The sequence below is a fragment of the Lycorma delicatula genome, chromosome 1 (assembly GCF_047948215.1).
Source record: "Lycorma delicatula isolate Av1 chromosome 1, ASM4794821v1, whole genome shotgun sequence".
NCBI classification, from domain to species: Eukaryota; Metazoa; Arthropoda; class Insecta; order Hemiptera; family Fulgoridae; genus Lycorma; species Lycorma delicatula.
Genome location: NC_134455.1, coordinates 191,569,717 through 191,586,916, shown reverse-complemented (window position 1 = coordinate 191,586,916; position 17,200 = coordinate 191,569,717). Strand labels below are relative to the sequence as shown.

The 17,200-nt window shown below is 30.3% G+C and overlaps 1 protein-coding gene across 6 annotated transcripts in view; it reads left to right on the top strand.

Annotated features, from left to right (window-relative positions):
- Positions 1-952: 952 nt before the first annotated feature.
- Positions 953-17,200, top strand: part of LOC142326661 (uncharacterized) — a 35,562-nt gene continuing 19,314 nt past the window's right edge. The window contains exons 1-4 of one of the 6 annotated variants that reach the window (XM_075369291.1): positions 3,147-3,264; positions 4,233-4,414; positions 4,712-4,825; positions 15,942-16,094. Coding sequence is in view for 2 of the 6 variants with exons in the window: in XM_075369276.1 (XP_075225391.1) it covers positions 3,196-3,264; positions 4,712-4,825 (183 nt within the window). In the remaining 4 variants the exon portion in view is untranslated. Of the gene's footprint in view, positions 1,113-3,146; positions 3,265-4,232; positions 4,415-4,711; positions 4,826-15,941; positions 16,095-17,200 lie in introns of those variants that run through there. The other 5 variants (XM_075369276.1, XR_012756840.1, XM_075369285.1 and 2 more) reach the window with 5 other exon arrangements.

The window sequence follows — 17,200 nt, the reverse complement described above, 5'->3', positions numbered from 1 at the left end:
TTTTCATTGTCGCACAACGAAACAACCTCAGCAGCAATTCAAAGCGGTTTCTGCCATTTGTTTACAAATTACTGAAACATATAAATCATCTATCTGTCAATAATGAGCTAAAGTAGGCATTGCATTCAACCCCCATGTAAAGCACTATACCTAAAAATTGTTTCATTTCTACTACATCTGTTTCTTTCCATTTTATTATCCTTGCATTAGGTGAAATAAACTGGCGAGATTGTATGTGCTGAGCGGCATATCTATTAGTTTCAATTACTAATTTTAATAAGATATTATAAGTCACGAACAAGTTTCAAAAATCAAAGGGCGACGCATGAGCCATAGTTTCAATAATATCCACATTAATACCTAAATTTAGATCATCTGGATTATAAGGTATTTGAACAATTATATTTTCTTCTCCTAAAACAAATAAACTTTCTTCATCACTAAAAGGTGATTTAGGCCTTTCTAGCAACTCATCCATTTCTTACTGTTATATAACCAAAATACTGCAAAACAAGATCACACATACGGCTAAAACTAAACCAAAACAAAATCACGTAACCTCAACAATTCAAAATTAGGGAACACAGAACGGCTTGATTTCTTCAATGCAAAGAGACACGAAAACTAATACCAAAAACTTTCAGTACTGTAAACTATGTACGTTTGAAAAATCTCACAAAAACAACATAAATATATAAAATAGTAATTAAATAAATATTTATAGTGTATAAATGCTAAAAATACCATAATAATCTCTCAAATTTCTTCGGTTGAAATAATATGTATATTTTCTGAGAAATATGTGGCCTAGATTAAGGTCTCACGTTGTCGCGAGACAACGGGGCCGTTGTCTCAAACAAAAAAATTGTTTGATTCATTTATTATTTCATACGACAGCCGTCATTTTTGATGCGAGACGTAAATTTAGGTTTCATGGCAGTCTACCTGTTAAGCTGCTTTTTCTTACCGAAAATGTTGAATGATGGCAAAACTGATTTGGAAAGTTGAATTTAATTTGTTAGGTTTATTTTTGGTTATGTATTGTGACGTTTTTAATTGTTACAGCAAACTCGTTTAATTTGTTTCTGCGAGTACTGATAGTTCTTTTTTTTGTAAGTGTTTTAGTTATTCCGCGTTGTACTAATTAATTACCAAATTAGTAGTATTTATTGTTTAAGATCTCTGTTACCAACTCTGCAATTCTGTTTTTTGTCGGAGCCAGTTACTCTCATTTTTCATATCTTAGTGTATTTTTTTGTTATTGCACTTTAAATCCTAATTATATAACAGTATTCGTTACGTTTATTCTTAATACAGTAGTAACATAACCCTTTTTTCGAAAATAATCCATAACTGTCTATACTGCCATTATTATGAATATTCAACGTTTAAAAAATTCAGCCTAGATGAAGATTTTTCATGTGTTTAATAAAAAAGAAAAGAAACTGAATAAAACTATGGGTTTAACATTCAAAGATTAAGATTACAACTGGCTTCAGTTTCTTGCGTATAACCAATTTTTTTCGTTTTGTTTTTACTAAATGAAACATTTGAAGTGCATGTTTCTCTGATAGGGTGCCCTTTTGTCCTTCGCTTGACAATCGTAATTACTGCTGTCATGTATACTAACATACATATAAGAAAAACGTTTATGTATACTTACCACTTGCATAATCTGTTATTTCACTGTTTGATGCGGTTGATTTTACTCAGTGGATGCCGCGTCATTGCATATGTAGATGATTGTTTTTTTTACTGATTAGAGGAGAATTGAGGAATGAGAATGAATTCATCGCAGCCCAGGCTTGCAAGATTCCCCAGGTATGGAGTTTGCAACATAAGATGGTATTTAGCCCAGAGAAAACAATGATGTTGCTCAAGGGCAGACTGGCTGTTACATGACGACCTTGTTTATTGATGACAGGTCATCAAATTAGGTGTATCCTTCTGCAGAAGTATCTATGTGTTATCCTTGATGAGAATCTTGGATTCAAGGAGCACCTTGAACCAATGCGTGTTTTTTATAAGGATGTATGCATAATATGGGCTGTATGCTGCACCTGTCTGTGCTCATCGAATGAGATAGAAATGTTGTGGGAATATTTTGTTAAGAGCTCAGTGTCTCCCATTGTTATCTGTGATTGGTACTTATAGGACTTTCTTTTGAATGGCGGTCCTTGTTATTTCTGGTATTAAGCCCCATTGATATCTTGCAACTGAGCACCAGTTAGGTTATGATAAGAATTTTTTTCCTGGGCAGACAATATGGTGTTGTTTTCAGTGGCCTAACACAAAATTACCATAGTAAATTAAAATTTACTTTAAAAATTAAAATGCCTGTTAGGAATGCTAAGCTCAAAATTAAAATGATAATATAAATTAACATATGGTTGAGTTTTTTAAATAAAAACAAAAGAAATCATTTTCTTGGTTTAGCAGAAAACAAGGTTGTGTAACCTATCAACAGTTGGAGCAAAATATATAGTTGCAGCAAGTAAAAGTGCAGCTGTAGTGTTAATGGGTAATATTTTACCAATAATTTTTGTAGATAATCAAGTACAATTGATTTAACATGAAAAAACAAAAGATTGAAGCATGTTGATATTAAATATTGCTATACAAAACTTGTTCGGCTGGGGCGAAGTAAACAAAATATATTGGTTCAGATTATAATAGTTCATGTATGCTTTTCCTGGTTGAAAGGTTTGCTAAATTAAGAAAATAGATGTGAGTGTGTAAACAGATTATGGGTTTTCATAAGTATTTTATGTAAAATCTAAATATTAAAGTGACATTGCATTGTTCTTGTTGCTGTCATATTTTATTTTGACACAAAGGTCACTCTGTATTTAAAAATATTTGTTGTTCTTCAATTAGAAAAAGATAAATGTTTAATTAATTAGTTCACTAATATTCAGCTTTATCATTCTCAAGACAATATTTGAATTTGTTTCATATCTATACAATGTTATGTTATAAGTAACTGGTCATTTTATTAACCTGTAGATTAATAATATGGTTATAAATAATATGAAAAAATACAGATGAGAAAAAAAATTATATTGTTGACATACTTTTAGTAAAAAATGAATTTTTGACCAATCACATTGTCAAACTTTGTATCATACTGCAATTTGTTATTACAGGTTGGCTGAGTACTAGTCGGTGGCTGTGTTCTTGTTACTAAATGTATGCATGCCTCTCCAGACCCTCATCCTTAAGTACATTGGATACAATAATAAAAATAAACTTCCAAAACATAAGGTAAGGACATACATTACTACATGCACACATTACAAACATATGTGATCAGTAAAAGATGAACACTGCATTTGTTCGAATATTCATAGACCCCGAATATAAGTCAACCCCACACATTTGAATTTAATTAAAAAAAAAAAAAATGGTAGAAATTTTTTTTTCTACCAAATAAAATTTTACCACCAATAAGAGATTTACTTTGAAATTTATTGTATTTAGTTTCACAATATTATACATACTTTATATTATACAATTTTATAATATTATACATACTTACTTAAATTTTATATCTAAATAGCATCATAATAAAAAAAAATAAATAAATAAAGATTGTGTAAAAAAATTTTGGCAAGAAATATTTTAAAAGAAATAATAATGATTGGAATTTTTTAGTTTTTATTTAAATTTTTTTCCTATTTTTTTCATGAAAAAAGATTGCATTAAAAAATTCACTCGCAGTACATGAAACGCTTGAATTGGCACTATCATATCACTAAAACCAAAAAATGTTTTCATTATTTGATGCTTCCTCCCACAGAATATAATCTTCAGTTCCATTTAATGTATTGCTAATTAAACATTTTCTAAGTCTTGTCTAATACTATCTGATGATATTGAGCTCCATGAGTTAATTACCCACATAATAAACTCATTAAAGGTTTGATTATTCTTCCTAATAGAAGTTAGATGATTACTGTTGTTTCACATCTTTATATATATGTTTCTTGTGTGCATTTGTATGTCACTGAACTCCTCCTAAACGGCTGGACCGATTTTGATGAAATTTTTTGTGTATGTTCAAGGGGATTTGAGAATGGTTTAGATTCACAATTTGGTCCACTGGAAAATGTTTTTTAATTAATTTTTTATTTATAAGTAGTTGTTGATTTTGGAATGTTTTACATTGGATCCGGCAGAATGCGCTACCATCGCAGTATCGAATATTCAATAATATTCTATTTTAATTTCAGTTTGTCCCGACAGTTGGTGCTGCGATCAAATTGAGAAAAATATTTCGTAATTTTGTGTTATTATTGTGTTACAAAAAATTGTGTGCTAATTAAAATATTACATCAAAATGTAATTAGTGTTTGAAGAGTTTTGAAGTGTGCATAAAAAACTATACATTTTGTGAATTTAGTGCGGAATCAAAGTGAGTATATTTCATATAATTTTTTATCAAATTTACACGTGCATTGACTAACAACCACCCTAACCTACAAATTTATTTGTGTAGCTAATTGATTTCATAACGAATTTTTTCAATTGTTTTTATTAAAAATTATTCCTTTTTGGAAATATTAAATAAAAAAAAGCAAAAAAATAAAATTACACGTTTTTTATCTAAAATTTGGTACAATAAATCTTTTCAGTTAATTAATTAAATTTTCATCTTCAATAAGTTACTCATATTCGTTGTGTATTATTTTACAGTATTTTATTTTTACAGAAAAATGCACATCTTCGTGGAAGAGAAAGAAATATTGGTCGATGTACTCGGAACGCGCAATTGGTCCATGATCGTCGATTAAATAGAACAGTAGAAGAACACTCGACGAATAATGTAAATTTAAGAGTCAGCTGTTACTTTTAAGTAAGGTGGAGAGAATATAGGTGATATTAGCAAAAAAAAAATTACACAGGAAAAATATTATGACTTTGTGGATCAGTTAGTAAATTAGGAACAGAAATACAAAAACCTGACTTTATCCTGTAGTCACATCAGCCATTTTGTGCAGCTTTAAAAGATTTCCTGAGTCCTTATATGTTCACAGGCTCAGAGGAATGCTACTCCACTAAGCCCCAATAAAAAAAGTGGTTGTCCTGCTGGCTGAAATAATTTCCATTATGTTGCCACAGAAGGAACAAAGCACACTTAACTTTCATAACACTAGCCGAAGAAATAAGGAATAGAATAAAAGTATAGGAGTGGGAAGGGAAAGTGATAATAAACCCATAGAGGAACTGGCTCTTATTTGGCTGGTTTCCTATTTTACCCAGAACCAAACTTCATGTAAATAATGATAAATAAACTTTTATTGACAATAATATAAGATAAATGGAGTAAGTTAACTAGTGTGTTAAATATTTTATAGGAATTTCGTATAATGTTTATTATATTCGTTTATACATCCTAATCTATAATTATATAAAGTAAGTATGTTTAGGAATACAGACCTGTATGAACTTAAATTTAACATGTTGATTGTATTTTAGAGTGTGAAAAATATATCAAATCAAACGAGAATATTCATCTATCTAAATGAGATACATTTTGAATTAAGAAATTGTGAAATAATCTTCTAGGTAAAAATAGATAGGAAAGATTTTTCCTTGTAGTTAATTTCTCTTTTATTGTAGTTTTTACTGTATTTTGTTTTTGAAATTCAGAGTAGATATTTATAACAGATAAAGGTCAAACTATTATTTAATTGATAGTATTATTATTGCCTCTGGCCCTAGGCACTGACTATTGCTTTTTCTGACAGTCCTGTGGTTTTTCCAGCAGGATTGTCTTTGGTTTTTCTCATAAAATGGCTAAAAGAACCAAACGGTTCATGGTTTAGCCTAGAATCGGCCATTTCTTGTAATTATCTCCTTATAAATAAATACTTTGTTGTTATTACCATTAGTTTGGTTATATTGGCCTTCTTGCTTAGGTAGGTCATGAGGTCAAGAGGTCAAATCTATTAGACCTGACACAGGTCAGGGAAGCAACCCTTTTTCTCTCACCTGTGACCACAGGTTGAATTGTTTTCTTAGAGATACTGGTGAAACTATATGACACAAGAAGTTTTAAGCTCATTTTGTTTCTAAGTTTTATCTGGGGTTAAAGATTTAAATTAGTTTAATATTTAGTTATAGGTCTGTGTATTACTTTGGCGTGATGGCTCCATCCAAGACGCTTTGTAGTAGTGTTCATTGTGGCAAACCATTTTATGGCAAGCAGAGAGGTTACCTATAAAGGTCCATGTGGGTAAAATATCTCACTCTGAATGTGTCCATGTGGGATCTAATGAATTGTATATAAATAAATATATATATATATATATATATGCTAAATGGGCTTAGTAAGTCTTTGTAATGGATGTGCTAAAATCCCTAGAAGTAACAACTCAGCTGTTGGTGAATGATTGGTTTGCGACAAAAAATATTTTAAAGTTGGAGTTTTATTGGCTTCAGACTCTGTCTCTTCTGTTCCTTGTTCTTCTCTTGCCTTTTCTATCTTTGCGGTTCAGTGAGATGTAGTTGAGACTGCCAAAGATAAGGAAGTGTGTCAGTGATTGCTATTGTGGATCCTTTTTTGATAGATTGTTTGATACAATTGAAATTTTAATTGGCAAAGTTAATATATTAGGAGACGTATTACTAATACGTATTCTGAGATTGTTGAGTTATAAAAAGGAAATGAGGTGTTAGGTGATAGATTAAATGTAGCTCTGATTAGTGGAAATCATATTTCTCCTGAGTTGCTGAGTAAAGCAGTTCTGAGTTCAAGCAGTAAAGTACAGTGCAGTAACCTATTCAGAGCCTTCGAAAGGTAGTCTACTATATTCTAATTTGGAGTAGCTTTATGACCATTGCTCTGAAATTAAGCTTCCTCCTGTTGATACGAACCTGTTCACCCCAATTAATAGTAATCCTGTTCCATTTATTTCTATCAAGAGTGACTGGACTGTGGGTGGTTAAGGGAAATAGAAAATCAAGGAGGAAAGTCGTTGAAGTTAGAACCGCTAAGGTGAATAATAAAAAATTTGTTTTGGAACTGCTAGTGACAACACCAATCTAGTAAGACCCAAAAATAGAGCAGTTTTAGTTAGTAGATTTGATCCCTTTACTTCATCTGATGTTAGAAATCTGATGAAAGAATCAGTAGGTGTTGATTGTACTTAGCTGAAAACTGAGCAAGAAGAATATAGTTTTTTTCATCATGTTGTTCCAGATAAACACTTCAAGAAAGTTATGCCTACTGGTATATGGCCTTCTGCTATTTTGATTTTGCTGTTATATTGCTCATTAAGATTTGAGCAGAAATTTGAACCTTCTGAAAATATTAACTCCAAGCAGAAGGACAGTAGTTTTCTAATTGATGGTGAATATAAATAATTTGAAAGTATTGTATCAGAACATTAGGGCTCTTTGTGAACTAAGGCAGATGATTTTTTGTTTTTATTGCTGTGAGCCTTTATGATGTTATTGCTGTCACGGAATCAGCCTTTAATTATTTATCTTAGAATTCTGATTATTTTGTGGACCACTTCAATGTTTGTTGGCTTCATCGCAACTTCTTTAGATAAGACAAGAAGTGTGGTGGAGTGGTACTTGCACTGTGCTCCAATATAACTTCATTTAGGTGGTGCCCTGACTTTCATGAATGCGTCTGGGTAGAAGTAGGTACATAGGAAGGGTTAATATTTATTTAGGGAACGATTACTTCAATCCTGATATTAAGCCTGAGATCATGTCTGAATATTTTGATAGTTCAGTCAATAATATCGACAGTAGTTTTTATGAAATTTTTGTCATTGGTGATTTTAATGCCCAAAATATAAAATGGGACAGTAAAAGTTTAAGTAGTGGGGCTCACTTTTACGCTAAGAATATATATTGTTTAATTTTATGGATTATCTTAACATAGATCAGTAAAATTTTCATTTACCTGTTGGAGGTTCATCTATCTTAGCTCTTGTTTTATCTAATAATGACATTGATTTCCAGTTGTAGGTTGACCATCTTGTTTCACTACATCTGCCGCATGATACCCCTCTCATGTTAGTGAAATTGTACTTTAGGTATGGTGTTGTTAATTCATTAAACTACAGTAAAGGCTAGTAAAGATTTTCATTTAGCCTAATTAGTTGTCTAAAAGAAAAAGCAGTTTTTTCACAGAAGGTATAAAAAACAGATTGTTCGATCTATTGTCATAAATTTTCAGAATTGCAGAAAAAGGCTATAATTCTGTTTAGAAGTGAGTGTTAAAGATGGCCAGGTTGGCTGAGAGTGACCTTGTGAGGAGGCCAGAAAACTTATTTTGTTATGTGATGTCTGTGTTGAAGGACTTTGGTGGCGTTAACCCGCTTTATAGTTGATAATCAGACTGTTGTTGACACAGAAGATCTATGTGAAATATTCAGGAGGCATTTTCAATCAATTTACAAGCCTTATCTATCAGATGTTTGGAGAATGGGTTTTGGGTCGTTTCTCAATGATACTGCTGTTGATACTCCAATTATAATGACTGAAAATGTTAAATCTTATATTCAGACAACGAGTTCCTATACTGTGACGTATTGACAAAGAGTCCCACCATTTATTATTTAGGGTACCTCTAGTTCTATATTCTATGTTGGATACACAGTTTCAGTCTGTGGCCTGGAATTTTCCCAATTGATTGTAAGTTTGCACATGTTTCACCAGTGCCATAAAAGGGTAATGCTCAGTCTGGATAACTATTGTTTGATTTCTGTTGTCAACGTATTCGAGAATTTGGTTTTACCAACATCTTAATACTTTCCTAGAGAAGGTAGTTTATCCAATTCAGCCCAGGTTCTGTCAGGCAAATAATTTATGACTAATTAAAGTGAAATGTGTTGTTTACTGTTCCAGAAGTGGAATCCTGTTAACTAGTCGACGTCATTTATTTTAACTTTCGTAAGAAATTTGACACCATAACTCATAATTTACTTTTGTTGAAGGATTGGCCATATGGATGTTGGTGCTATGATGTTGATATGGTTGCAGAGCTAGATTATATAGATAGACAGTTCCATGTGAACAGTTTAGGGAGACTCAAATAATTTTAAGGCTTTACTCAGGGTACCTCAGGGTTCCAACCTTGTTCCTTTGTTATTTATTCTGTTTATGGATGATAATTAACTGGGTATTTCTTCTAAGGCAATATTGTATGCTGACAATCTTAAAATCATGGGGCAAGAGTTAACTGCTGCTCTGATCATGAGATTTTGCAATCTGATATTGATATAATTCATAAATGGTTAATTGATAAAACAATGCTGCTTAATTTTGGCAAAACAGCTTTTAACCTATTCTAGGAAAACCCTTATGATGAAATATACTTACAGGATTGGTCAGCATTCTATACAGCATGTTGTGAAGGTATTTCTGATCTTAGGGTTGACTTTGATTCTAAATTAATTTTCAGTGAGCATGTAAGTTGGATAAATCTTGGTTTATTTCTTTGGGTTGGTCAGCATTTCCAGTTTGCTAGTAGGACTTCTTTTCGTATTACATTTCCAGCTGACTGATTTCCTATTCAAAATTGTCGTGATTAAGTTTTTGTTTCATTTACCCTTGCTTCATTTTTCACCTGTATATTTAATTTTCTCCATTTATTCCTCTCACAATTTACTTTCCGCCTGCCTTTCTTATTCACGTTTCTCATTCATATAGAAATATATTCTAAACATAATGGTTTTTAAAATTCTTTCTCAAGTACAACTTCATACTACTTACATATAGTGCTATTCTAATTTTTACTTTCATTCCATAAAATATCACGTAATGGTGGTTACCACGTTACCTTGGAAGAACTTATTTTTTTACCTGATTTCTCTTAACATCTGTAGAGCTTAGAAACGTACTCAATTAATTTCTATGAGTGGCTGCCACCAACTAGTAAAAATTGTTGTTACAATTATCTATGCTTCTTTTAATAACTTCTACAATTATTAACATGTGAATTAACTTTAAAAATATCTTAAATAATAAACTTGCAAGCTACAAAATGATTTGTTGTAAGACCTGGTTAGATTTATTTAGAACTTAAGAATTAAGCTAAACTTGGCTTAAAATAGCATTTTTTTCTAAGTTCAGAGTTAAATAACTGATATGGAAAAAAGATACACAAAATGATAATTGTCATTTTATTGATAGATGATTATTATTTTTACTATCCTCTATATAATACTAGGCCTAAAATTACATTTTTTATAAAAAAAATATGGTTTTTGATGGCTTATATGTAGAAAGAGACTGCGCATGAACATTTGAAATCTATATAAAATAAACTTCAATGTTTGTGAACATGCAGTTAATTTTTTTATTTTTTATTTTAGAGTTACGTGGTTAGAGTTTATTGATTTTATATTTGTTGTACATAGTTGTTTATGTTTCATTTAACTATGTGGTTAATAAGTTGTGTTATTCTGACATTAAATTATTTTTATTACCTTAGGTGTATATATGCATTTTGTGTAGTTTATTTACTGTTCTGCACTATCTATTGCTGATAAAATGGAATTATAAAATTACACCAAATTTTTTGCCAATATTATGTAATTAAATTTTTAATTTATGACGTGTGTAATTTAAAAATTCAATATTATGAGAGTGAATCAAATATATACAGTAATTTTTTTAAATAAATTTATTGATTAATAATACACACAATTCATACCTTTATCATTTCTCTATATAGTCTACCGCATGATCTACATACTTTTCCCAACAAATTAGAAGCTTGAATATTCCTTGTTCTTAAAAGGTTTGAGGATGAGTCAATCAATTGCGCATGTGCACATTGACGTCTTCATTGCTTTTGAATCGTTCCCCTCCAAGTAATTCTTTCAAGGGCGCAAACAAAAAATAGTCACAGGACGACAAATTTGGATTGTAGGAGGGTGGTCGAGGAATTCCCAGTGCATTTTTTCAAATTTATCTCTTGTCAAAATTGTGGTGTGCAGCCTGGCATTGTCATGGAGAAAAATGACATCTCTGATAGGTATACCCTGTCTTTTGTTTCATTTGGCAGCTTTTATAGACTGAAGTAGCTGAAAATAGTAAGCCACATTCACTGTTTGTTGATTGTGGAGAAAATCTACTCCTACTCGGCATTTTTGACTCCAGAGTGTAATGATGGACCCATGTCTCATCACATATGATGATGCATCGCAAAAATCATCCTCTTCTTCCTGAAATTGATTCAGAAGTCTCGCAGATCTCTAACCTGTGCTGTTTTTGATTTTTGGTCAACAAACTCGGAACCCATCAAGCACTAATTTTTCAAATCCAAGATGATCATTGATAATGGATTGAGCACCAATAGCTGATACCCACTTCTGATGTGATTTCTTCAACAGTGAACCCCAGCGATCACCTTTGATAAGCTCTTTAATGGCATTGATATTGTCAGCTGTGAGACTTGACCTTGGGCATCAATCGTGAGTTTCATTTTCTACACTTTCTCACCTGCCTGTAAATTGTCTGGCCCATGTGTACTCTCTATTCTGAGACTGTGTAGCGTCCCCAAACTGTACCTTTAAACGAATTAAAATTTTTGCAGATTTGACGCCTTCATTACTTAAAACTTTTATTGTTATGCATTGTGCAACAGACGACAGAACCTCTTGCTCATTCATGACATTCATGACTTGCTCTACTGATGACAGAATAGAATGGAGGAGCTAACCAAGCTGTTTCCCTCTCTATAACACACCGAACATTAAACCCCCCCCCCCCCCCCCCCCTACTTTCTCATCCAGATCAGAACTGCTAGCTGCATAGAATAGCAAAATTACAGTTTAAATTTTATTCACTCCCATTTATAAAAAACAAATTCATAGTGCTACTTCTGAAAGCTTATTATTTTTCCTAAATAAAAAACGAGTTTAAAAATAGTAAGAAACTTTCTTATATTTTCGGCTTAAGGTAGATTTAATGATTTGGATTTCAGATGAGAAGATTTTGAGTCATATTTCAGCCTCAGTTTACATTAGTAGCTCAGAATTTTCTGTTTAACAATACTTTATATTAATAAAGATCATACATGGCAATATTTTTTTGGCAGTTTTTAACCTCTTTAAAAGGTTATAAATTTCTTGAATTTTGATTCTAGCACTTTTTTTATTGTTCCCTTATTCTTGTCTGCTATCCATATTGATTTTCTTTTAAATCAAGATATCAGCATCATGTTTCACTAAACAGCAACATTTTCAGGGTTTTGTGTGCATCAACTTGTACTTTGAAAACTTAGGAACCAAAAAAATTTTAATTCAACTTTTTTATTTAAAATTACAGCTAGATATGCATAATTAAAAAAAATAATTTTCTGTTCGCTACATACAAAACGATGCAGTCTGGGTTATATATTCATGTAGCTGGTAGGAGTCTTTTTCATCAGAACAGATGTTTAATCACCATTGTCGACTTGATTTTTGTGTAACACTGATTGAGAAATAATTTTCTAATGAAAATGTCTTGTAACTTCTTTTTTATATAATTTTGATTTTATAAAATTCTGTTTGAAAAATATTTTTAATTCATCATCCAATGATATTAGGGTTTTAAAAAAATTGGTTGCAGGTAAATTAATTTTAGCAACAGTTGATTCATTTTCAAACATTATGTTGACAGGTAAATAAATTAAACAAGTTTTACTTTCATATTTAAACTCATTTTAGAATAATTACTAACTCTGTGAAACTTACTAAAAATGGTTGGTTAAACATTATGAATACAAAAATTGTAAGAATGTACTTTATAGAAACAATAGCAATTTTCTGAAAATGCTTTACTATTAATTAATGAGGTGAACTAACATACAAAATCTAGGCTTTAAATAAAAATTTCCAGTAAGTTTATTCTTCTTTTGTGAAGAAGTAGGCTTTTATGGTTATATTTTTAAAAAATATAATATTAAATATTATTATTACTATGTTGTACCTCAATACACTGCAAACCTTTAGTTTGAATACTGCATGATTTAAAATAATTTAACTCCAACAAATGGTGAAAGGATTGATGTTTGAGAAATTATATTGAATTTTGATCAGATTATTTCAACTTTGTGCTCTAATATGGATAAAATTTACATTGTTCATTCTTCTAAGGTACATTATCCTGTTAGTTCTATTAAAGATGCCAATTGATACCATTTGATCAGAACAGTTTTTATGTATCGGTTTATAAATTGTTGAAGTAAAAGCAAAAAATGCAACTAATGAAATATTCAGGTTCAAATATCTGAAAGAATGTCATAATGAAAGCATGATTTATTTTGTTTCTTATAAGCTGGAGTATTCCTCTTTAAAGAATAATGAAATTACTCTTACATATCACTTTTTTCTTCAGAATTACAAATTGTAAAATTTTTTTATTACAGTATATTTCAAATTAAAATCCTTGGTTTATGTTAACCTCAGAATAACTGAAGTCTTTTCAAATCTAATAATTTTACTAGGTGTCATTGTCCTGCAGTACAGTAATATTTGTCTTAATTTATTCCATAACTTTTTGTTCCTTTTGTACTTTAAATTTTTTAATTACACATAGATATTAATGTCTTGAATCTGTTATATAATAATAATTTTCATTATTATATTTATTACTTGTATTTGTAAGATATACTTAAATATTGGTAGTATTATTTAATGTCTTAATCATAATTAAACCATATTTATTTGTATAATCTGTACATATTTTTTTGGGGGGAAAAATGTTTGCCGAAAAAGAGGGTGTTCCATATTAAGGAATTATTGTAGAATTACTATTCTACTACAATTCCTTAATGTTATGGTTATGTTTCCTTATGTTATAATAGTTCTATAGTTACAGAACTGTATAGTACTATGTGTTATAGTAGTTATGTTCATTACGTTTCTGTAATGTTTTGTTATAATTCCTTTATGTTATTTTAAAAACTATTATAGTTTGAAATATATGAAGTGGTTTCATAAACAAAATCGATTAATAATTATAAGAATGTTGTCACTGACTACTATTATGTATTGATAAGTAATGTGAGACTGGCCAGTGGCAGTAAGAGAAGTTATAGTTTATCAAGAAATTAAATTGCTCTGAAGAAACTTCTTTATATTCATGGTTATTAGTTGTGTATAGTAGCATTACTAAAACAATACTTAATGATACAACAGTTTATCCATTTCAAACTAATGGATGGCTGTATATGTACATGTAATACCACTTTGCTCGTATTGTCTATGTACAGTATTACAATACAGTTTAAAACAAAACTGTACTGGTTAGTAAAAATAAATCAGTTGATTCATTATCGCTGTGTATTAAGTTTATCAGCTAATTACTATATTGTTATTAAAAATTTCCTGTTTTATAACAATATAAAAAAAATGTATTTTGTCTTATTCTTATTTTACACTAGCAGACCCGGCAGTGTTTTTCTATTGCTAGCTTTGAGTATAAATGAACGCAATTGAAAGTTTGATAAAACATTAATAAAATGAACATAAAGGATCTTCACAAAATTTAACCTTTCCCTCTTTCTCCTTTTACCCTTTACTTTTCCCCATTTTCCATTTCATCCCTAATTCCCTTTCCTTCCCCATTTTCTTTCCCTTATTTCCCTTTCCATTTCCTTTGCCCGTTTTTCATTTTCCATTTTTATTTTTTCCATTTTCCCCTTCTTCCCTTTTACCTGTTTCAATTTTCACTTTTCTGATTTTTTCCTCTTTTCCTTGTCTGATTTTTCCCTCTCTCTCTTTTTCCCTGCCCATAAATCGGTCCAGTAGTTTTTTAGTCAATAGCAGACACACATATCAGAAACATTGAAATGGAATCGTAAAATATTTAGTATAGCTTGTGTTGCTGTTACGTCCAACAGGTAGTGCTGTTTTTCAAAAAAAGCATGTTTTTACCTGTCATTGGTGTGACATCTTAGGTATATAAAAGCACATGCATATTTGAATGCAAAATTCAATGCAGTCGGTTTATATAGATTTAGGAATATTATTCACTATTCCTCATTGCAACCATAGTTGCAGTACCAGTTACCTGGTAATTGATGATGTACATCATTGCATTGTCTAGTAATCTTTTGCTCCTTCACGCCAGTGAGAGAACAAAATAGCTGATCATTAAAGTTAAGTGGAAAGTTTTTGATCATCTAGCCTACAGCCTAGATCTGGATCCTAGTGACCGTCATCTGTTTTCTAACCTAAAAGACATTTTGTGGAATATATTTTGAGAATGATGAAGTCTTAGAAAAAACCATAACTGTTTATCTCAATGAATTGGCAATGAAGGAATGTGATACAGGAATAGAAACTCATTGATGAGTTTAGTTACTATATAGAAAAATAGCTTAAGCTTAGTCTGTAAAATAAAAATTTTTGTCTGTTACTTTTTATCATAAAATGAGTATTACTTTTTGAAAGACCTTTGCTATATCAATTCTTGTTGAAAAATTTTACATACAGTATAAAAGATTGATTTTTTTTTTTTTAAGAAATTGCTCAATACCATACTCAAGAAAGATCCCTTCCCTTGTATTTATAGATAAGACCTGTGTTTTGAGTTCACACTGGCAACAAGAAGAATGAATAAGATTAAAACTGAATCATGAACAGATTTAGTTTTCCATTTTGTAAACATCAATATGAGAAATGTGTTTGTAGAATAGTTGATATACAGCATATTAGTTGCTTGACTACAAGCTTCAGATTTCATGTCCCTTATGTATGTATTTATATGTGTATATACACACAACAATGTGAAACTCATTACTTTAATATAAAAGTAAAAATTCATGCATGGTAATCATTTAAAGTTTGAAACGGACCTGTGAATAGCACAGACCTTTGAAGTGGCATGCAGCCCAAATTGAATACATGTAAGTTTAAGACTTTGGCCAGCCATTTACCTGTTTAATGATATGTGTTTTTCTTCTCTGTCCTTTCTTGCAATAGTTCATATTTGATCAACACTTCTGATTTTTATAAATATACTGAATAGGATTTGTATGGCCTTGATTGAATCTTCATTTAAGAGTCATCAGAGAAATTTGACAAGTGATGTCCTTTTTGATATACGGCAGGATTTGAATATGGATTTATATATAGGTAGTTAATGTGTTTAAAAAAACAAAATAATTGAAGTAAATAAATGCAATTGTAATTTTTATATGTAACACTATTTCAGTAATTATAAGTAAAATCCAGAATAATAAATACTAATACTTGCTCACTATTTTATAATAAAATTGCTATTCCTAAAGCAGTTTATTTAAAAGATGATGTATTCATTTTTACAATCAGTGGAATCATTTTGAAGTTTAAAGGGCAGGAACAAAAGACAAATGTATCGTGAAGACATATTACTCGTAGCTGGTATAATCTTGATATCAGGTAGTAAAAACTAATTCCTGATTGTAAACAGTTTCATTTAACTTCATTGTAATTGATAAATTCTTTAAAAGAATCCATTTGATTCAATCCTTCATGTTATTGTATTTTATTAATAGATGATGTGTATGGAATGCGTCACTAAAGAAAAGAATCTTGTCTTTAAAAAGTTATATTTTATGTACAAAAAAAAAATACGATTGCACATACACCACAATATGTAAGCAGTGGTATATTTTATGTTGATGGAAAACAATGAGTTTTTGTTTAAGATTAAATTTTGTTTATTTCTGTGCTATTATTTTAAGTGCTAACTTATTTTAAGGAGAAATTAGGAAGAAAATACCCTAATTTTCAGTTCATTTTCTGGTAGTGCAATTCCATTGTTCCATAATTTCATTAAGAAATTGAAGGAAAGAAGAATACTGTTAAAACAGCAGGGAGTTTTGAACATCTGTTAAAATAGAATAATCACTTTATTGAAGCGCTAAAAAACAGTTATATTATTGAGAAGAAAATCCTCAGTTATAGATTGTACTATGTTTTATACAAAACTTATGTAATTTGTAGCTTTTTTCAAGTACATTAAAAGTAAGAACAACAAAACAGATAATATATATATATATATATATTTTTAATGCAGCATAAAGATAAAGTTTTTGGATGAAATTGTTTGCAACATATTGTTCATCAAAGTAACACTTTGATCTTTTATCTCAGTAGTTTCCAGTTCAAATTCTAGTCAAGCTTGGCATTTTTCACTTTATACAAGGTGTTAGCAGTCTAAACTATGTTTAATAAACCAGTTCCCATAGATCTTAGAG